Here is a 22,747-nt window from a genome sequence, read left to right on the forward strand (position 1 = left end):
AGGGGCTCCAAGTGACCCCTGGGGATCCCAATGAAATCAGACTTCCAGTTGGAAAAATGCCCCTCAACAATCACTGTCCATTTCCAGCCACTCAGCCAACTGTAGTTCTAATTTGCCAAATGTCCTTGGATCCCATGGGTTCTTATCTTTATTATCAGGCTCCCATGCAGGTCTTTATCAAAAGCCTTGCTGAAGTCCAAGTTGTCCTCATCTACACTGAGGAGAAAGTGAGGACTGCAGATGCTGGAGATCAGAGCTGAAAAATGTGTTGCTGGAAAAGCGCAGCAGGTCAGGCAGCATCCAATGAGCAGGAGAATTGACGTTTCGGGCGTAAGCCCTTTTTCAGGAAGGCTTGTGTCTGAAACGTCAATTCTCCTGCTCCTTGGACACTGCCTGACCTGCTGCGCTTTTCCAGCAACACATTTTTCAGCTCATCTATGCTGAGGCCAACTAAATCTACAAAAATAATCCTAGGTCCAAATATTTCAATGGGTAATGATTACAGAACTATTCTACAATTGGTAAGTGAGATAGATGTTGAATAAGCGAGGCATTTCCCCACAGATCACCACAGTACTGGTGGAAATATTTTGTGGGACCAAATTTGGCAGTAGCAAATGAGACCATTGTGTCCAGCCAGTGTTTCACTTCTGTTGAGTGAGCATCATTACAGAGAGTACAGACAAAATAACAAGGAAGTGTAGCAATTATGGGACGGAGGACCGTGAACTGAAGGATTGTTGGAGTGGGGGGGGGGGGTTGTGGATTTAAGGTCATTCCCTTGTTGGGTAGTTATGGTTTGGGGAAAAAAAACGGCTGGGTGCCACAAAGCCAGGGAACCCAAGACAGGCCAAGCCATAATAAAAAGGAATCAGGAAATAGTGAAACAAGGAGCTCTGAAAGGTAGACAGTGCTCAGGTAGTCGACCTGGTTGCACCCTGAAGACATTAAAGTGGTGTGATGATAAATCAGCCAATATTTATCTGGATAGTCAGTACATCTTCAACTACTTGGCAGCATGTGCCAGGAGATTTAAGAAGAGGATGGGGGTATGTTTACCCTTTAACGTTAATATGACTAAGAGCAATCCCAAACCAGATAACTGGACCAACACGTTTGAACTTATGACTGGAAGGAGTATGCAACACCTAGTGCAGCTAGAAGTGAAGATATGGGACCACCTAAAGATAAAAAGGCACATGGTAGTGTTATGTGAGAGCAGTTAAAAAGAGTGGAAGTCCTCAATCTTAGATCATTGATTATAACTGTCTCTTCTTACTTGCTAATGTATGACACAAAGCTGTTAGGACTTCAGTTATGTCATCTGACTCCATCTATAGATCTCTTTCTCGGCTCCTCAATGGCCTCACCTGTCCTCTTGCCATATTTTCAATATTTATATACCTTGCATATGCCTGTAGAAAATTTCTGGACTCCCTTTTATGTTTGGTAAATCTTGGACATATCAACAATATATACATGCTGTAAAATTGAGAGTCAGAAGAGAAGAATATTACATTATTAATACTCTATTCACATTTGAATAATCAAAAGAAATAACTTGCATTTATGCATTGCCATTCACAATTACAGGCTGTCCTAAACATTTTACAGGCATGGAACCAAAGTCACTGCCGTAACCTAGGAAAACACTACAGCACAGGTTCAGCAATGACCAGATAATCAGTTTTGGTGAGAGATTAAATGTTGATAAGAGAACCTCTCCTGTTCATTTCAAAATAGTAACCATTGAGTCTTTTATAACTGCCTGAAAAGGGTTTAATGTTCATCCAAAAAATAATGGGAAAAGGACACAGAAGGTAACCATTGCACTGGATGAAGGAAACTGAAGCTAAAAACTATTTAAACTTATGTAACACAAAAATTAATCTAAGTTATTTCAATATTGGCAAGCATTGGAATTGTTTTGAAGTTGAATCTAATCTAACAATGAGACATGATAAAACTAATTGGAATACTTTCCCTTTGTTATACATTAGATGTAATGACCAGGCAGGGTATGCCACATTAGTTCCATGTGCTCCTTAGTCACTTATTCTCCTTTACCAATTCAAACATTAAAGCAGTCAAATAAGTGTTGAAAATTCTAGCTCATATGACAGCCAAACATCATCACCCAAAATTATTTTGTAAGTACAAAATATAGCCCCCATTTCACAACTCCTTAGCCAGTAGTTACACGAATTTATACTGAACGTTAAATATGATGGCAATGAATGTTTACCGTGTCCGACCACCCTTTTTTGGTGTACCTGAGCAAGTCTCATCAAGAACTACTACAGCATTAACCGATGATAAAACGCCATTTTAAAGCTCAATACAATATTTCATCAAAAAGTTTCGATTTAAGCATAATTGGGATGTGTATAAGCGGATTTATTGTCTGCACATGGGTTGCAGCTGATCGAATTTTTAAAAATTTAAAACAAAGTATATATTACATAAAATATCAACCACCAGCACTGATGATGCTGGGAGCAAACAATCTGGCAGAGATAGATCCAATCGTTCCCTTCATGTAATAAAGGCTGACAAAAAACACTATTGATAATATGGGGTGCGGAAGCATGCGTTATTCACAGAAACGAGTAGAGTTGTCCAGAGCTTGTCCCAGGCTAACGAGCGGACTCGAGCCGCTCCTGGGCTACACTTTTACTCCAAGCCCCGGCTTTGGGGACTGCGCCACGCACGGACCCTCATATCCCCCGCTCCTGACAGCTCCAATCACCCAGGACCAACAATAAAAACCCCAGACTACCAGCTGGAGCCTTTGCCTACGTATGGGCTGAAGGAGCAGAGCAGCAAACAAGGCCCTTACCATTAAAACTTTGGCGGCGCTTTCCAGCTGAGCGATGACTTCGGCAGCACCGACAGCCGCCATGTTGGTGAGAGAGTGACATCCGGGCATTGTGGGAAAACAGGAGGCGGGGGAGGAGGGGCCAGGAGAGGGGAGGGGGAGGAGCGGGGGAGGGGGAGGAGCGGAGCAGGGAGGAGGGGGGAGGGGGGAGGGGCGGGGGGAGGAGGGGGGAGGGGCGGGGGGAGGGGAGGAGGGGGGAGGGGCGGGGGGAGGAGGGGCGGGGGAGGAGGGGCGGGGGGAGGGGGGGAGGGGCGGGGGGGAGGGGGGAGGGGGGGAGGAGGGGGGGAGGGGCGGGGGGAGGAGGGGGGGAGGGGCGGGGGGAGGAGGGGGGAGGGGCGGGGGGGGAGGGGGGAGGGGCAGGAGGGAGGGGGGTGGGAGTGTGAGGGGAGGGGTGGGAGTGTGAGGGGAGGGGTGGGAGTGTGGGGGGAGGGGGGAGTGTGGGGGGGAGTGTGGGGGGAGGGGGGGGGTGGGGGGGAGTGGGGGGGTGGGGGGGGGTGGGGGGGAGTGGGGGGGTGGGGGGGGGTGGGGGGGGGTGGGGGGGGGTGGGGGGGGTGGGGGGGGGGGAGAGGGGGGAGGGGTGGGGGGGGTGGGGGGGGGTGGGGGGGGGGTGGGGGGGGTGGGGGGGGTGGGGGGGGGGGTGGGGGGGGGTGGGGGGGGTGGGGGGGGGGTGGGGGGGGGGGGAGAGGGGGGAGGGGTGGGGGGGGGTGGGGGGGGGGGAGGGGGGGGGGTGGGGGGGGGTGGGGGGGGGGGGGAGAGGGGGGGAGGGTGTGGGGGGGAGGGGGGGGGGGGGGGGGGGGGGGGGGGGGGGGTGGGGGGGAGAGGGGGGAGGGGGGGGGGGGGGGGGAGGGGGGGGGGGGGGGGGGAGGGGGGGGGTGGGGGGGGGGGAGGGGGGGGGGGGGGGGAGGGGGGGGGGTAGGGGGGGGGGGGAGGGGGGGGGTGGGGGGGAGGGGGGGGGGAGGGGGGGGAGGTGGGTGTAGGGGGGATGTGGGGGGGAGAGGGGGGTGTGGGGGGAGGAGGGGGGGTGTGGAGGAGGGGGAGGGGGTGTGGGGCGGTGTGGGGGGGAGGAGGGGGGTGTAGGGGGGATGTGGGGGGGGTGGGGGGGTGTAGGGGGGAGGGGGGTGGGGGGGGTGGAGGGGGGTGTAGGGGGGTGTGGGGGGATGTGGGGGGGTGGGGGGGTGTAGGGGGGATGTGAGGGGGAGGAGGGGGGGTGGGGGGGAGGGGGGTGTAGGGGGGATGTGGGGGGGAGAGGGGGGGTGTGGGGGAGGGGGGGGAGGGGTGTGGGGCGGTGTGGGGGGGAGGAGGGGGTGTAGGGGGGATGTGGGGGGGTGGGGGGGAGGAGGGGGGTGTAGGGGGGATGTGGGGTGGAGGGGGGAGTGGGGGGGAGGGGGGAGGATGGGTGTGGGGGGAGGAGGGGGGGTGGGGGGAGGGGTGGGGGGGTTTGGGGGAGGGAGAGGGGGAGAGGGGGAAGGGAGAGGGGGAGGGGGAAGGGAGGGGGGGAAGGGAGAGGGGGGAGGGGGAGGGGTTGGGGGGAGGGGTTGGGGGGGTGGGGGGAGGGGGTTGGGGGAATTGGTGGGGGAGGGGGGAGGGTGGGGGGTTGGGTGGGTGTGGGGGGAGGAGGGGGGTGGGGTGGGTGTGGGGGCGGGAGGAGGGGGGAGGGTGGCGGGTAGGGGGGGGTGTAGGAGGGGTGTGGGGGGTGTGGGGAGGGGGGAGGGGAGGAGGGGGAGAGGAGGGAAGAGGGTGGGTGGGGGGGGTGGGGGGAGATGAGGATGGGGGGAGGGGAGGGGAGGGGGAGATGAGGATGGGGGGGGGAGGGGAGGGGGGAGATGAGGGGGAGGGGGAGGGGATGGGAGATGAGGGGAGGGGAGGGGAGGGGGGAGATGAGGATGGGGAGGGGGGAGATGAGGGGGGAGATGAGGGGGAGGGGGGGGAGATGGGGAGGGGATGGGAGATGAGGGGAGGGGGAGATGAGGATGGGGAGGGGGGAGATGAGGGGGAGGGGAAGGGGAGGAGGAGGGGATGGGATGGGAGAAGAGGGTGGTTGGGGGGGTGGGGGGAGGGGAGGGGGAGATGAGGATGGGGGAGGGGAGGGGGAGATGAGGATGGGGGGGAGATGAGGATGGGGGGGAGGGGAGGGGAGGGGGAGATGAGGATGGGGAGGGGGGAGATGAGGGGGAGGGGGAGGGGATGGGAGATGAGGGGGAGGGGGCGGGGAGGGGAGGGGGGGGGGAGATGAGGGGGGAGATGAGGGGGAGGGGAGGGAGGGGGAAGGGGGGAAGGAGGGAGGGTGGGGGGGAGATGGGGAGGGGGGAGATGAGGGGGAGGGGGAGGGGATGGGAGATGAGGGGAGGGGGAGATGAGGATGGGGAGGGGGGAGATGAGGGGGAGGGGAAGGGGAGGAGGAGGAGGGGATGGGAGATGAGGGGAGGGGAGGGGGAGATGAGGATGGGGAGCGGGGGAGGTGGAGTGGGGAGGGTGGGGGAGGAGGAGGAGCGGGGAGGGTCGGGGAGGAGGAGGAGTGAGGAGGAGTGGGGGAGGAGGAGGAGCGGGGAGGAGGAGGAGCGGGGAGGGGGGAGGAGGCGGAGCGGGGAGGGGGGAGGAGTAGGAGCGGGGAGGGGGGAGGAGTAGGAGCGGGGAGGGGGGAAGGAGGAGGAGGAGCAGGGAGGGAGGGAGGAGCAGGAGCAGGGTGCAGAGGAGGAGCAGGGAGGGGGTGGGGAGGAGTAGGGAGAGGGAGGAGGAGCAGGAGGGGAGGACGAGGTGCGGGGAGGGGGAAGGAGGTGCGGGGGAGAGGATGAGCGGGAGGGGAGAGGATGAGCGGGAGGGGGAGGAGGAGCGGGGAGGGGGAAGGGGAGGGGGGAAGAGGTGTGGTGGGGAGGGGGGAAAGAGGAGGAGCGGGGAGGGGGAAGAGGAGGAGCAGCAGAGGAGCAGGAGAGCAGGAGCAGGGGGGCAGGAGAGGAGGAGCAGGGAGGGGGGAGGAGCAGGGAGGGGGTGGAGAAGCAGTGGGCGGAGGAGGAGCAAGGGGGGAGGAGGAGCAGGGAGGAGGAGCGGGGAGGAGGAGCAGGGAGGGGGTAGCAGGAGCGGAGTAGGAGGAGCGGGGGGAGGGGAAGGAGGAGCAGGGAGGGGGAGGAGGAGGAGCAGGGAGGGGGAGGAGGAGCGGGGGGAGGAGGAGCAGGGGGGAGGAGGAGCGGGGGGAGGAGGAGCAGGGGGGAGGAGGAGCGGGGGGAGGAGGAGCAGGGCGAGTGGGAGGAGCAGGGAGGGGAATGGGGAGGAGGAGCAGGGAGGGGGAGCAGGGAGGGAGGAGGAGGTGCGGGGGGAGGAGGGGGGAGGAAGAGCGGGGGGAGGAAGAGCGGGGGGAGGAGCAGGGAGGGGGTGGGGAGGAGCGGGGGGGGAGGAAGAGCGGGGGGAGGAGCAGGAAGGAGGAGCAGGGAGGGGGTGGAGGGGAGGAGTGGGGTGGTGGGGAGGAGGAGCAGGGAGGGAGGGGTAGGAGCAGGGAGGGGGAGGAGGAGCGGGGGGAGGAGCAGGGAGGGGTAGGAGGAGGGGGAGGAGGAGGGGAGGAGCGATGGGGAGGAGGAGAAGGGAGGGGGTGGGGATGAGGAGCAGGGAGGGGTGTGGAAAGGAGGAGTGTGGGGGGAGGAGCGGGGGGAGGAGCAGCGGGGGGTGTGGAGAGGAGGAGTAGGGATGAGGGGGTGGAGGAGGGGGGTGGAGAAGGAGACGGGGGAGGCGGAGGAGCGGGCTGGAGGAAGAGGAGCAGGGAGGGAGGGGAAGGAGGAGCAGGGAAGGAGGAGCAGGGGGTGGGAAGGAGGAGCAGGGGGTGGGAAGGAGGAGCAGGGGGTGGGGTGGAGGAGCAGGGAGGGGGGAGGAGGAGCAGGGAGGCGGGAGGAGGAGCGGGGGAGGAGGAGCAGAGGGCGCGAGGAGGAGGAGGGGGGACCGGAAGGAGGAGCAGGGGTTGGGGAGGAGGAGCAGGGAGGGGGGAGGAGGAGCGGGGGGTGAGGGGGGAGGAGGAGCAGGGGGGCGAGGAGGAGGAGGGAGGGAGGCGAAGGAGCAGCAGGGAGGGGGGAGGAGGAGCAGGGAGGGGGAGGAGGAGCGGGGGGCGAGGAGGAGGAGGGAGGGGAAGGAGGAGCAGGGGGTGGGGAGGTGGAGGAGCGGAGGGGAGGAGCAGGGAGGGGGAGGAGGAGGTGGAGCAGGGTTGGTGAGGAGGGGGGAGCAGGAGGAGCCGGGAGGGGGGGAGGAGGAGTAGGAGCAGGAGGAGGATCAGGGAGGGGGGAGGAGGAGCAGGGAAGTGGGGAAGAGCAGGGGGAGGGAGGAGAAGGGGCGGGGAGGGGGAAGGAGGGAGGGGGTGGGGGAGAGGAGGAGGAGGCGGCGGAGGGAGGGAGGGGGATGAGGGGCGGGGAGGGGGAAGGAGGGAGGGGGTGGGGGAGAGGAGGAGGAGGAGGCGGCAGAGGGAGGGAGGGGGAGGGGCACGAGGAGCGGTGAGGGGGGAGTAGGAGGGGGAAGCGAGGAGGGGTGCGGGGGAGGGGGAGAGGGTGGGGGAGGAGGAGGAGCGGGGAGGGGTTGTGGGAGGGGCAGCAGGGAGGGGGTGGGGGAGGGGGGGGGAGGGGGAGCGGGAGGGGGAGCGGGGAGGGGGAGGAGGAGGAGGAGGAGGAGCGAGGGGGAGGGGGAGGGGGAGGGTGGGGGGAAAGGAGTGGGAGGAGAGATGGAGTGGGAGGGAGGAGGAGGAGAGGCGGGGAGAGGGAGGGGGAGGAGGAGGGGAGTGGGGAGCAGAGAGGGAGGGTAAGGGGGAAGGAGTAGCTTAGTGGAGGAGAGGAGGGAAGAGGGCAGGCAGGGTCGAGTGAGAGAAGGGATCAGAGGAAAATACTGGGGAGGAGGGAGAGCATGGGAGAGGGTGAGAGGAAGGAGAAATGAAGAAAGAGGGAAAGCAGAATGGGTTCTTCTGGAGGATCTACCCTCCCCTCCCCTCCCCTCTTATAATAATGCTAGCCAACCCCTAATCTTGGTGAACCATATTGGACATCATCTCTGGGCTGGCCTAGAGCTTTACCGATTCCTGATGAAGGGCTTTTGCCCGAAATGTCGATTTTCCTGCTCCTCAGATGCTGCCTGACCTGCTGTGCTTTTCTAGCACCACTCTAACCTTTACCGTTACTGGTTTCACTTCAGGATCTTACACTCTGCCTCACCTTAGTGGCAGTCATCACCATCTAAGTCAATGATGTAGGAGAAGAGGCAGGCCATTCAGTCCATTGAGCGTGCTCTGCCTTGCATTGAGATCATGGCTGATCTGATAATCCTCAACTACACTCTCCTGTCTTTTCCCCATAACTCTGGATTCCCTTATAGAATAAAAATCTGTCCATCTCAGCCTTGAATGTACTTTACAACTCAACAGCCCTCTGTGGGAAGAAATTCCTCCTCATCTCTGTCTTAAATGTGCAAACCCATATTCTGCGATTAGGCCATCTGGTCCTAGAGTCTCCCACGAGGGGAAACAACCTTTCCATATCTACTCTGTAAAGTCCTCTAAGACTCATGTTTCAATAAGTCACCTCCCATTCTTCTATATTTCAATGAAGAGAGGCCCAATCTACTCAACCTCTCCTCATAAGACAGTTCCTCCATATCTGATATTGTGAACCTTTTCTGGATTGCATCCAATGCCAGTATATCTTTCCTAAGATAATGGACACAAAAATTGTTCACAGTATTCCAGCTGACTACTGCCTTATAGTTTTAGCAAAACTTTTATTTCTATCCTCTTTGAAACAAAAGCCAACATTTTATTTGCCTTTCCTATTACACAATGAACTTGAATGCCAGGTTTTTTTGATTCATGGATGATGACTCCCAAATCCATCACTGTAGCTTTCTACAGTCTTTCTACATTTACATAATATTCACATTTTCTATCCTCACATTTTACTACATTATGTTCCACCTGCCAAGCTTTTACCCATTTCCTTAACCTGTCTACAGACCCTTTCTGTGATCCACAGCACTTGCTTTCCCATTATTTTTATGTCAGCTGCGAACTTGGCAATAATACATTCCAGTCCAAGCATTTAACATATATTGAAAATAATTGCAGTCTTAATCCCTGTGGTGCCACTAGTCACAGGTTGCCTTTCCAATACTCTGTCTTCTGTTGGTTAGCCAATCCTCAATCCATACAAGTATGCTATATCATTAAGTCGTAGTCTTTTGTGGTGCCAATCAAGCATGCTGTTTTGCCCTGAATGGTGTTAATTTTCTTCAGTGTTGTTTGGACAGGGTTCATAAAGTGACAAGGTGAGCTATTTGCTGTCAGATTCCAAGCCTCCAACCTGCTTTTGTAGCCATAATACAAACATGGCTAATTCAATTCAGTTCCTGATCACCCTAGGATTTTGATAATGGAGGTTTCAGTAATGATATTGGAGAAAATTTGGGACTAGTTCAGGAGGCACAACAGAAATTCATCCCAAGGAAGAAAAAAGATATTAAGGCAACCGTAGCTGACAGGGGAAGTCAGGGAGACCATAAAAGCAAAAGAAGCATACAATGTGGTGAAGATTATTGGGAAGCTTGATGTTGGTTTGCTTGCTGAGCTGGAAGGTTTATTTTCAGCTTCGAACCTTCCAGCTCAGTGAGCAAACCTACATCCAGAACCTCAGCCTGAGCTACAAATGTTGTCAAAACTCATTCGTGGGAAGCTTTAAAAACCAGCAGAAAAAAAAACAATGAGTGAAAAATGAGGGCAAGCTAGCCAGTAATAAAAAAGAAGATTGCAGGAGTTTTTTTTATAGACCTATAAAAGGTAAGAAAGGCAAGTGTGGACATTAGACTACTGGAAATGAGGATGGAGAAGTCATAATGGGGAATAAACTATGGTGGAGGAACCAAATAGTCACTTTACATCAGTTTTCACAATGGAAAACACCAGCAGCTTACCAAAACTTTGAGAGTCAGGGGACAGAAGTAAGTGTAGTGGCCATCACTAGGGAGAAGGTGCTGGGGAAGCTAAAAGAACTGAAGATAAATAAGTCACCTGGTCTAGATGGACGGCACTAGTTCTGGAAGGAGATGGCTGAGAAGACTGTAAAGGCATTGGCGGTGATCTTTCATGGGTCACTGGAGTCAGGGAAGGTCCCAAAGGCTAATTTAACACCCCTATTTAAAAAGGGAGAGAGACAGAAGATGGGCAACTCTAAGCTAGTTAGCCTGACATCAATTGTTGGCAAGATTTTAGAGTCCATTATTAAGGATGAGTTTGCAGAATTCTTGGGAAGCACACAGTAAAAAGTGGTTGTTCCTAGGATACTACACTGAGGAGCACATAAATGTCCTGGAGTTGTGGCGATTGATTTCCAACAACCACAACCATCTTTCTTTGTGCTAGATAAAGACCTCTGCCCCTCATTGTCGTTGACTTTAGCTTTGCTAAGCTGCTCAATTCCACACTGATGCTTAAGAGTTGGCTGAATGGGCTGAAAGTAGCAGATCGGATTTGCCCTGGTTTGTGTGTTTAGTACATACATGTTTGATGGTGATCACTCTTCTTATGCTTTGGACATCATTGCAGGAGTTCCTCAGTGTAAATACTTTGAATCAACCTGTTCAGATGTGTTATAGCAGACCTCTAGAGCAGGTGGGACTGGAACACAGGCCTCCTGGTTGAAAGGTAGGGACACCACCACTATACCACAAGACTCTTAGCTCCTCAATGTAATGACCTAGACCCAACCATTTTCAGCTGCTCATCAGTCACTCTCCCTCCATTATAAAGTCAGATGTGGACAAGTTGCCTGGTTGCACAATGCTCAGCACCATTTATGGGAAGACCCAAACAATATCTAGGCTTGCGCTAAAAGTGGCAAGTAACAGTCGCATCTCACAGGTAGGAGGTAATGACCATCTTCCACCAGTATTAATCAAATATCTCCTTTTGAAATTACCATCACTGAATCCCCCTCTATCAACATGCTTAGGGTAAAAAAATGCCAGCAACTGAACTAGAACAAACAAAAAAACTGGCTAAAAGAGTAGGTCAGAGGCCTGGAGTTCTCTTGCGACTAACTCCCTTTCTCAACAATGTTAATCCACCATCTCAAAGACAGAGTGTGATGAAATACTCTCCAATTGCCTGGATGGATGCTGCTATAACAACACAAGAACCTCGACACTATTCAAAATAAGCACATTGCTTGATTAGCGTCACATTCACCATTTTCAACAGTCTCACTGCAACAATTCGCCAAGGTTTCTGGAGCAGCATCTCCAAACTGCAGTCTCTACCACATAGGACAGGACAGCTGATGGAAAGGAATACAACTACCTGCAAGTTCCCCTCCAAACCATACATCATCCCAATCTTTAATCATAAAGCCATTCTTTACTTTAGCCGGGTTAAAATCCTGGAATTCTTCACCCCATATTATTAGTGTTCCTCCACTTCAAGGACTGCAGTGATTTAAGAAGACTGTTCAACATCACCTTTTCCAGGTAAGTAGGAATGGGCAATAAATGCTGTTCTTGCAAGTAATGTCCACATTCCATCAGTGAATAAGTAAAAAGTAGCAGATTTTCCCTGTCGTACTTGGCAAAAATAATTATATATGGTATACCAGGGAATACAAGTAGAAAAGGCTGCATGGTTACTTTATGTTCATCGATTTTACTAATAGGACAATCAAGTAGGATCCATGATGTATACTGCAAAGGTGCAACTGCTGGAAATGAATAATGAAAGTTGTATCGAAACACATAATCCCAAATATGTTTTCAGTAAGCAAGACTTTCCACCAGAAGATCATCCGAAAATTACTCAACTGTCAGTTGTTACTTGATTCTGGAAGACAAACCTAAGTATGTATTTGAAACAAAAACAGAAATTGTAAAAACAGAAACTCCGCTCTGGTAGAACAGTTCTGAAGAAGGGTCACTGGACTTGAAAAGTTAACTCTTGTTTTCTCTCCACAAATGCTGCCAGACCAACTGAGGTTCTCCAGTAATTTCTGTTTTTGTTTCAAATCTTCCGCATCTGCAGTTCTTTGCTTTATCTAATTATATATTTACTTGCTGTCCAGATGTGAGTTTCCAGCAGGTGTCTCCAAAGAGCAATTAGAATTTAGGATCAGTTTTCTCCCTGCCTGGTTCTTTTATTTTACAGCCAACTGCAATTTTCTTCATGCATCCTCAGCTGAAGTTGGCAATCTTGGTGCAAATCTGTCTCATTCCTGAGGTGTGTGCACCTCAGATGGTAATCTCTCAGATGGTACATTTTATAGCCATCAAGGAAGACAATATAGTAATCCCTTGCTTAATGTTTTGGTTGAGTTCTTGAAAAATTCCACATTAACTTAAACGACCTTAACCAAATAAGATGGTCTAATAACAACCAATTTATAGCTGTAGTTAGGTTTTTAAGAGCTTTCTTGTTGGGAAAACATTGTAAAATTATACCTTTTAAAGGTTGAAATATCACATTCCTAAATTTTTCTATTCTTAAATGTAATAACTTTTAAAATGAAAGAATTTTGCTTCAAAAAAAGTAATTATGCTAACTGTTCTACATATCTTCCACTTGCCACTTGTCTTGCTCACTGGTCCTCCCCACTTGCTAACCCACCCCAGCCTCTCAAGCTCACGATTTTTCCACTTACTGCCTCTCCCTCTCTGATGCTGCTGAACTCTCACTGAGAGTGCTGTACTAATGCTGCATGGGCTTTCTAACTTACATGGAGCAACATCTGAGTTTGCACATTGCAAAGAAAGTATGAATGTTACTGTCTTTAGAAGTTGGAGATTGTTAAAAAAATGTAGTTATAGCAAATCTCACATAGAATTACATGAAACGTTCGGGAGAGGAGTAGTGATAGGAATGAGATGAGCTATGGTACAACAATAGCTTGGAGGGTATGGGGCAGGTGGGAGAAGTGGCAAGTAGGAGAGATAGCAAGTGGCATGGTCAGGATATAGGTGAGACAGTAAGTGAGAGAGAGATGATGAGCAAGAGTGATTACTCCAAAATGGTACCAAATCAGGTCATGCATCGGTTCCTGAATGAAACAACTTTAAAACTGAAACTTTGACATTGCATGCACGTAATACCAGTTATATCAATGATGTAAAAGCAGAATGGTTTAAACAGGGTCCTGCATGCAGAGTGCTTTCTTGGTTTATAATGTTGCACGGTGTACTGAAAACATAATGAGTAACTTCTAAAAATAGGCATATTCTTTGAGGTCAAATTCCCATCAGTAATAAAATACATCTGAATGATTCAGTAAAATAATATCAAAACTGTTGTGGATCTTTCAAAATTATTTAACTCACTTATAAATTGCCACACTGACATTGTAAACATATTTTGTTTAGGTTTTTTACTTTTGAGATTTTACCAAAACAAAGATCCTAAAAGGCATTCATATTATACTAATAAATAATTATATTTGGATTCCTGAGGAAAATTGTAACGGGACTTCTGTTGGATGTGTGACCAAGTTATAAAACCAATAATACTGGATAATAAGAGACTGTCACAGAACAAGCAACACAATAATTCTCATGTTCAGAACACACCTTTATATAGAAATGTAAACAAATTTGTACAAAATAGATAACAGTTTTCATAAAGTTTGAATAGTATATGCTTTTTATTTTAGAAGATTGTGTGCTCTAAAAGGTTTACAAGGACAATTACTAATTGTATCTCCACACTGCATAGATAACTCAAAGTCTTTCAAAATTGGAAAAAACTTGATACATTGTACAGCCAAATAAAATTGTCATAATAAATGTAAATGCAGTTATTCCAAATTGTGACCAGCTTTCCATATCAGATTTGGGCATATTTGCTGATGACTATATAACAGAAATATCTCCTAGTAATCAACCTCCTTACATTTCAATTTGACACAGAATGTTTTTCTAGATAATAATCTGTTACCACTTTTCCAAATGTTCTGCTACCCTTATCCCATACCTTTGTAGCTTTTCAGCTATTTTCCATACTTAACCCTTTGAAAAAAATTGACAGAATTTATCTGCAGGAAACAAAGCAACAAAAAGATCCAGACTAAATGTAACCAAATAGGTTGAATGGTTAAAAAGTGTTACAAATTTAGTTAATGAATGTCCTAGGAATAAAACTAAATGTAATGTTTATAATTTATGACTTGTCCAATAATAGATGCAACGATAATTTATTGAATGTTATTCCATTAATATTGTAACAGTCAGTCAAACGGACTATTGTTGCAAGTTTCTTTATCTTAACATTGGTCATATTTTTGGCATCTATTTTTCTTATCAAACTGTTCAGATATGACAACACACCTCTGGAGCTGGTAGTAAAAACAGATCCATTATTTTTTGATTATGTCAAATTAATTTCAGAAATACGGAAACAGCATAAATGATTAGAAAACCTGATAAACATCAAAATTTTGCATATCAATATCAATTAAAATTAATTAAGTGCAGCTAAGAAACTTAACAGAAAAAAAATTATCTTCTATAAGTAATTACATTAGGAGTTTTTTGTTAGACTAATAAATCAATGACAATAACTAATAATAGAACATTTTCGATAATTTTAAATTCAGTTTATTACAACATAATTTCCATTGGACCATAGTGACATTACACTGATTAATAGTGAAACATTCTGTGTTCATATTAATTTGTAAATAGGTTGAAAATGGCAGCTAGTTTGACCGCAATTACATCTTAAAACATGTATGATTGTGAATAGAAGAACAAAATTATGATATGTAGAACACACAAAAATCACAGACTGTACTAAAGAGGCAGACTAACATAATGGCTTCTCAAGAAAGAGCTTGATTTTTTAAAAAATTCATATAAAAGAATCAACTCACACAGGACCTGCCTGTTTTAAAAATATTCCATAAAGTGATTTTACTAAGAAGAAAAAGAATACTGTTCATGCATTCAGTTCCACACACTAAAAGCATACCAGGATGCATTATCCATTCATCAACACACCCTTTTCTCAGTTCATATTGAAAAATAGTTTGTATGTATCATACAAGGACATAAAGCAGCATCAAGTATTATGCAATTTGCTCCAGACCTTTCAATATAGATTATTATAAAATTAACAATGTTTATAAGATAATTGTACATTTTTTGTATTGCAGTTACCAATTGCACTATATATAAAAACATATAATGATTTACATATTATTGCACGTAGCCAGAAACCTCTTACAGCTTTCTCCATATATTTGCAATCTTTACTATGTTCCAGATATATTCAGAGTTTGTTGTCTATTTGTTATTTATACAGCAGAGCTACACTCTCTGCTTTAAAATTAATGATGTTAAATATCGCACATTTTGCAAAGAACACACTCAGCAGCAGGAGCTCAACCATCCCAGAGGGCATAATATGCCACAAAGATAAAGTAAGTGCTTTCAGTTTTCAACAATCAATCTTCATTTCTTTGTATGTTGCACTGTTTCATATGGCATAACAGAGAAACTTCACATCAAATTTATATATACACACTTTAAACATATACAGGCTGATAGCTTTCACTGTGGTCAACAGAATTCCTCTGGATCACATCTGACTGATTCTGTTTGGGCTCACCAGTGTCCAAGGGCTTTGGATACCGAAAGGGATAACCATTGTCATCAAAGAATCTTCGAAAGGTAAACTCATAAAATGCATGTTCAGGATGCTTATTGCCACTAACATAACTAGTTAGTGTGTCAGACATTTTGGTGCTATCACTGCTGTCATTCCAGGAGTTCTCTTCTTCTATTGGGTCAAAGTTGGAAGTGTCCATGGGATGGCTTATCTTTGGGACATAGGGTGCTGGCTGTCTGCGGATGTCTTCAGAAAAATCAATGGTAATAAAAAAAGGATGACCCTTAATTTCATCTGCTCCTTTTCCACCCAATCTGTCACTGGCGCCACAACAGAGCTTTATGATGAGATCTGTTGCCTCAGAACTAAGCTTTACTTGTGGAGGAATGGAGAGTGTGCTCTCCCAATTTATCACCTGAGGAGAGAATTATAATGCATATGATTATTTCACCCTGTATATTCACTTAATTTTTACCAACCATGTGCTGAGAAACCGTGGTTTAATTTGGAGTTGAACTGTTTTCACTTGCCTCCTACCACTGGACCATACACAGATTCATTGCTATCAATCAGACGTAGCACCTGGAATACTGGATCCAATAACAACAAAAGCTTACATTTATATGGTAGTTTTAATATCAGGAACTGTCTTAAAGTACATTACAGGATAGCTATAAAACTAAGCCTCATAAGGAGACATTAAATCCAAATGCTTGGTCAAAGGGATAGGTTTTAAGGAGTCTTTCACAGGAGGAAAGCATGGTGGAGAAGCAGGCAAAGTGTGGAGAAGGAATTCCAAGGCTTAGGGTGTAGGATGCTAGAAGAGTGGGCATCAATGGTGGTGTGATTAAAATCAGGTATGCTCAAAAGTCCAGAGTTAGATGAGCACAAATATTGTGTGGCAATTGGAAATTAGACAGATAGGGAATGGCCACATTGTATAGGCATTTGAAAACAAGAACGATAATTTTAAAATCTAAACATTGCTTCACTGAGAGCCAATGTAGGTCAGTGAGGATAGAGTGAAGGGTGAACACAGCTTAATGCACATCAAGACAAGGGAACTAAATTTTGGATGATTTCAAATTTACTGTGGGTAGAGGTGGGAGATAGCATGTTGGAGTAGTCATGTATAGAAATACAAAAATGAAGATTTCAGCAGGTGATGAGCTGAGACAAGGCAAAGCTGGAACCATCTTGTGTGGGTGTAAACAGGTAATCTTGGTGACAGCACAAATGTGGTTCAAAGCTGATCTCATGGTCAAATATGACACTGAGGTTGTGACCAAATGAGTTTAATCTCAGACTCTTCCAGAGAAACAAATCCAGTTAAGAGCTAGGGAATGAAGTTTATAGCAGGGATCATACACAGTGATGTCAGTCTTTTCAACATTTAATTAAAGGAAGTTTCTACTTAACCAGTATTGAATGTTGGTCAAGCATCCCATGCAAGACTGACAACTGCTGGACAAGTCATAAAAGATTGAATAAAACCACCAGGTTTACTTCCTACATCCCTGTACCAATACTGCAGACATACTTTGCAATTTCTCAGACCTATAAAGTACTCTCGGACTTTTATCTGACTCTGACCTCTCCTCACTAACAATATCTATCTGAATCTTCAACCTGTTACCCACCTTGTCTGTCCTCACTGATTTCCCTCACAGAAGGTTTGATTTTTATTTCTATTGCTGGGGAAACAGTTATTGTTCAACGTCGAGTTTAACACTCTATTCAAAAGTTTCTGCTGATCCAATTTGAATGACTGTGATGCCAACAGCAATGATCTCCCAGGGCAGAAGTTCAACATGTGAATGATAATCTTACTTGGAAAGCCACAGTCAGAATTTGAGCTGTTCTTCACATTCCACTTGTAAAGCACTTGCCATGGTCTCTCCTTAAGCAATTGACACTTGTCCAGATTTTCAGTGGAAGGTGGGATTTCCCCATTCAGATCAATTACCAGGTTGCAGTTGACAATCTTTACACGCAACAAAAAGAGAACTCTAAATATTGACAATGAGCTGGGGGAAAAAAACTCATCTAATATATAAGGGAGAGCTATTATTTTTAATCTCTGTAACCAAGAGGAAACATTCTCTCAGTATCAACAAGTTCCCTCAGGATCATATATATTTCAATAAGATAGGTCTCATTTTCCTGAACTGCAATCAGTAAAAATCCAATGTGTTCACTCTTTCTTCATAAGAGAAATCCTTCATCCCAGTTATCAGTTATTTTACTAAACTGCTTCTAATGCAGTTATATACTTTTCAAATAAAGAGGCAAAAAGTGGATAAAGTACACCAAATGTACTCACAATAAGGTCCTTTAGAGCTGCAGTAAAACTGTCCTAATTTTATATTCCATTCTCAGTGCAATAAAGGCCAATATCCTATTAGTGTTTCTTATCACCTGCTGCAATTACATAATCAATTTTGTTTCTAAAATAAGGTACTTTACTGAAGCTTTTTGTCCTGCTCTTATCAGAACAATCTGCAACAATACAAATTAATAGGGAAAATCAACATTTATAATCCATGAGAGCAATATGTTGATAGGTTTGAAAATGGATGTTAGTTGGTTGAGGTTTTGCCATAGATACATCACTAATTAGTGATTGGCAGACTTTGTTTAAATTTTAGATCAATGGTTTGACTCTAATTTCTCAGGGCAAGTCCCCGACCAATGATTCAGCAAAAGGATGTCACCTTTTTTTTGAGTAGAAACAAACGCAATGTGTGTACATTTTCTCTCTATTTGCAAAGAACAGGGCCCAGTATGTTAAAATATGGAGTTGCTAGACACACATGCACTGCACTTAAGTCCAACTGACCATCCTACTTTGACTTTCTAGCAAAATTTGTCTAATTGCAGAATCACTGTAATACTCATGTGATGGGTGACTATAGTCAGTACTTTGCTTGCTGTGAACAGTCAAAGGGGTATGCTGCAGTGTGTATGATCTATATACCTGGCATCAGACAAGCACTGAAGTTCATACATCACATTACCCATTTGCAGGATTGGTAACTGCCCTTACGGTTTGGCATCAGTATCCTGATAGTTGGGAACACCATTTGCTGCTTGAATGTTTGAGATACCTTGCCATTCAGGGGTAATCAGAGTTGAACTGGACATTTTTCAGGGCAGTAACCACTTTAAGGCTTTTCATAAGTTTGTGCAATGTACAGGTAATAACCCACTCTCACGAATATCTTTACAAACAGATGAGGAAGGACATCACTTCGCCTGGGACAACACATCTATCCTAGGACAAGCCAACCAAACAGAGAGACACATGAGAATTCCTAGAAGCACGGCATTCCAACCAGAATTCTATCAACAAACACATTGACTTGGATCCCATTTACCACTCCCTGAGAAAAGGAACAGGAAAGGACATCCCCAACACAACGAAACCTAAACACATAAATAGAAAGTGGGACATGCAACCAGTGCTTTATCCGGAGGCTCACTGATGATGTTACTTAGTATGGTGACGAAATGCCTGTAAATGAACCTTTCAGCTCAGTGAGCAAACCTACATCCAGTACAGGTAATATCATCACAGGTCTTTAGGGGAATCAATAAGATAGGTGTCTTTGATGAAATGACACCTAATATGCTATTACTTGAATATTTCTGATATGTAGATGATACATGTGCTATACAGTATTTCAATTCACAGCTGCAGAATGCCTTACGTGTTCTCAGAGACACTATCTGTATTCAATTTCTCATTTCAAACAGAACAAGTAAGTTAGTTCCCTTTCCTCGATGTTTTATTTGAGAAATTAGCCAGGTGTTCTCTACTACTGTCTACTACTTTTTTCACTGGTCAGTATTGAACAGTACAGCACAGGTACAGGCCCTTCAGCCCATCATGTCTTTGCTGACCATGATGCCATTCTAAACTAATCCCTTCTGCCAGCACATGGTTCGTATCTCTCTATTCGCTGCCTCTTTGTGTCTGTCTAAATACCTCTTAAACATTGCTATCGTACCTGCTTCTACCACCTACCCTGGCAGTACATTCCTGGGACCTACCACCCTCTGCATAAGACTTGCCTCACACATCTCCTTTAAACTTTCCCCTCTCACTTTAAACTTATGCCCCCTAATATCTGATATTTCCACCCTGGGAAAAAAAAAGACTCCAACTATCCACGCATCTCGATTTTATAATACATCTATCAGTTACCACTTAGCCTCTGACACACCTGTAAAAACAATCCAAGTTTGTCCAACCCCTCATTATAGCTAATACACTGTATTCTAAGCCATATTCTGGTACATCTCTTTTGCACCCTTTCCAAAGTCTCCACATCCTTTCTATAGTGTGACGATCAGAACTGTACACACAGCGCTCAATATGGTCTAACTAAGGTTTGATACAGCTACAACATGACTTGCCAACTCAATACTTCGACTGATGAAGGCAAGCATGCCATATGCCTTTTCTGCCACTTGTGTTGCTACTTCCAAGGAGCTATGGACTTGCACCCCAAGATCTCACTGTAAAACAATGCTCCTACGGGTCCTGCCATTTACTGGGTTTTTTTGCCTCTTGTATTTGACCTCCCAAAATATATCACCTCACACTTTTCTGGATTAAACTCCATCTGCCATTTCTCCAACCCATTTCCAAAAGACCTATATTCTGCAGTATCCTTTGACAACTTTCCTCATTATCCATAACTTAATAACATCTGCAAACAAATTAATCAGAACATCTAATTTTCATCCATATCATTTATATAAAATACAAATAGAGGACCCAGCACCGATCCTTGCAGAACACCACTGTTCAAAGACCTCCAGGCAGAAAAACACCTCTCCACACTAACCACTGTGTCTATGACCAAGCCAATGTTGTATCTAACTTACCAACTCACCACAGATCCCACATGATTTAATCTTCTGGAGCAGCCTACTGTAAGAGACCTTGTCAAATGCTTTAGTAAAATCCATGGAGATAACATACCATTGCCCCACCCTCAACAATCACCTTTTGTCACTTCCTCAAAGAACTCAAATCAAATTTGAGATACAAGATCCTTCCTGAGCAAATTGATTGGCCTAATTCATGCTGATTATGCCAAATAATTATTTTCCAAATGCAAGTAAATCCTGCCCTTAAGAATCTTTCACAATGATTTTTGTATCACTGATAAATTATGAAGATGTCGGTGTACTTTACCTTTAAAAGAGTTAAAAGCAACAGAACTACCTGACAGACCCAAGTGTTCTGAAAAGAAATATAATGTAACATTTGGTCAAACAACTTGATTAGCTGGTTGCCTGGAAACAACAAAGCAGATTTGAATTAGGCCGATCAATTTAAATTATAATCTCGAAAAATACCAAACTCCAATCCAATTTGAATTTAGTCTATTGACAATCTTAAAAGCCAATGACACAATCTGATGCTTTTGGGGGGGCATAAGACCGGAGAAAATTGAACTTGAGAGAATTGCCAAGCCAATGACATCTGAACACTGAAAATGGCTCTCTTAAAAGATTCCTTTATTGATCAGTAACCTGTGAAGCAGACTCCCCAAGAAGAAAAGAAGACAGGAATTCAAAGAAAACTAAAAGCTGCCTAGTTTTGAGATAAGAACTGATAGTAGTAATTGAAGGGATTTTCTCAAAATGGAGAAAGGTGACGAGTGGTGTTCCACAGGGGTCAGTGTTTGGGCCACTGTTGTTTGTAATATACATAAATGATCTGGAAGAGGGCACTGTTGATATGATCAGCAAGTTTGCAGATGACATGAAGATTGGTGGAGTAGCAGAAAATGTAAGGGACTGCAGAGAATACAGGAGGATATATATAGATTGGAGAGTTGGGTAGGAAAGTGGCAGATGGCTTTCAATCCAGACAAATGTGAGGTGATGCATTTAGACAAGACTAATTCTAGAGCGAATTATACAATGAATGGAAGAACCTTGGGAAAAGTTGATGGGCAGAGAGATTTGGGAGTGCAGATCCATTGAAGGTTGCTGCACAGGTGGATAGTGGTCAAGAAGGCATACAGTATGCTTGCCTTCATTGGACGGGGTATTGAGTATAAGAGCTGGCAAGTCATGTTAAAATTGTACAAGACATTGGTTCGGTCGCATTTAGAATACTGTTTACAGTTCTGGTCGGCATATTACCAAAAAGATGTGGACGCTTTGGAGAGGGTGCAGAGAAGATTTACGAGGATGTTGCCTGGTATGGAAGGTGCTAGCTATAAAGAAAGGTTGAGTAGGTTAGGTTTATTTTCTTTAGAAAAAAAAGGAGATTGAGGGGGGACCTAATTGAGGTTTACAAAATCATGAAGGGTATAGACAGGTTGGATAGAGACTAGATTTTTCCCAGGGTGAAAGATTCAATAATGAGAGGCCACGCTTTCAAGGCGAGAGGTGGAAAGTTTAAGGGGGATACACACGGCAAGTACTTCACACAGAAGGTGGTGGGCATTGGAACGCACTGCCAGCAGAGGTGATAGAGGGAGGCACGATAGATTCATTTAAGATGCTTCTGGACAGATGCATAAGTAGGTGGGGAGCAGAGGGATACAGACGCTTAGGAATTGACCGACAGGTTTACACAGGACATTTGGATCAGCTCAGGCTTGGAGGGCCGAAGGGCCTGTCCCTGGGCAGTAAAGTTTCTTTGTTCTTTGTAAGAAGTGTCTTTTTATAAATCTTAATTGTGAGTTTTATAGGACTAGTCTTGAAGAAGGGAAAGTAAAAGATAGGTTAGAGGAAGGAATTGTAAATAGTTGTTAATTAATTATTCTCTTTTACTTTAAGAAATAAAGTTGTTAATTTTTACTTTAAATAGTTCTTGGCCTATTGAATTTTCAGATTACTGCATGGGATAAATCTTTTTTTGTGTTGCTGGTTTTTTTTCTTTACTAAGCAGAAGAGTTTACCCTGTGCCGTAACAGTTTGGGGGCTCAGGTCCGTGATTTGAACTGGTTTAGACAGATTTGAATAGATTCGGGGGTACGAAAATTCCCAGCAAGTTAGTGTCCTAGATCTTTAAATAAAGCATAAGTGAGACAATTTGCTTACTTGTGGTTGATTAAAAGTGAGAGAAATAGCTCCTTAAAATTGCTAAAGAGGTTCTGTGATTTGAAGATGTTGCTCATATTTGCCAAGAAAGTTTAGAAGGAAAGAAAAAGGCCATACTTTTAGAATGAGCAAATAAGTTCGACTTGGGTTTACCAAAGGACAAAAGTAAAGCTGAAATTATCAGGGAAATACTCAAATACTTAGCTGTG

The 22,747-nt window shown here is 46.5% G+C and overlaps 2 protein-coding genes across 7 annotated transcripts in view; both read right to left on the bottom strand.

The window, feature by feature from the left end:
- Nucleotides 1-22,747, bottom strand: part of xpo4 (exportin 4) — a 245,986-nt gene that overhangs the window by 139,063 nt on the left and 84,176 nt on the right. The window contains exon 1 of one of the 6 annotated variants that reach the window (XM_060826080.1): nt 2,840-2,914. The exons of 4 other annotated variants lie outside the window; for them this stretch is intronic. In XM_060826080.1, coding sequence (XP_060682063.1) covers nt 2,840-2,902 — 63 coding nt within the window. In that variant the 5' untranslated portion in view covers nt 2,903-2,914. Of the gene's footprint in view, nt 1-2,839; nt 2,915-14,335; nt 15,883-22,747 lie in introns of those variants that run through there. One more of the 6 variants, XM_060826081.1, reaches the window with a different exon arrangement.
- LOC132816780 (basic proline-rich protein-like) lies at nt 3,014-5,135 on the bottom strand (the record flags this gene model as incomplete). Its single annotated transcript, XM_060826715.1, has 4 exons — nt 3,014-3,230; nt 3,333-3,901; nt 4,273-4,442; nt 4,868-5,135. Coding segments are annotated over 4 exons (1,224 nt in total), but the record flags the coding sequence as incomplete, so codon positions are not given.

Source organism: Hemiscyllium ocellatum, chromosome 6 (genome assembly GCF_020745735.1).
Source record: "Hemiscyllium ocellatum isolate sHemOce1 chromosome 6, sHemOce1.pat.X.cur, whole genome shotgun sequence".
Lineage (NCBI taxonomy): Eukaryota > Metazoa > Chordata > Chondrichthyes > Orectolobiformes > Hemiscylliidae > Hemiscyllium > Hemiscyllium ocellatum.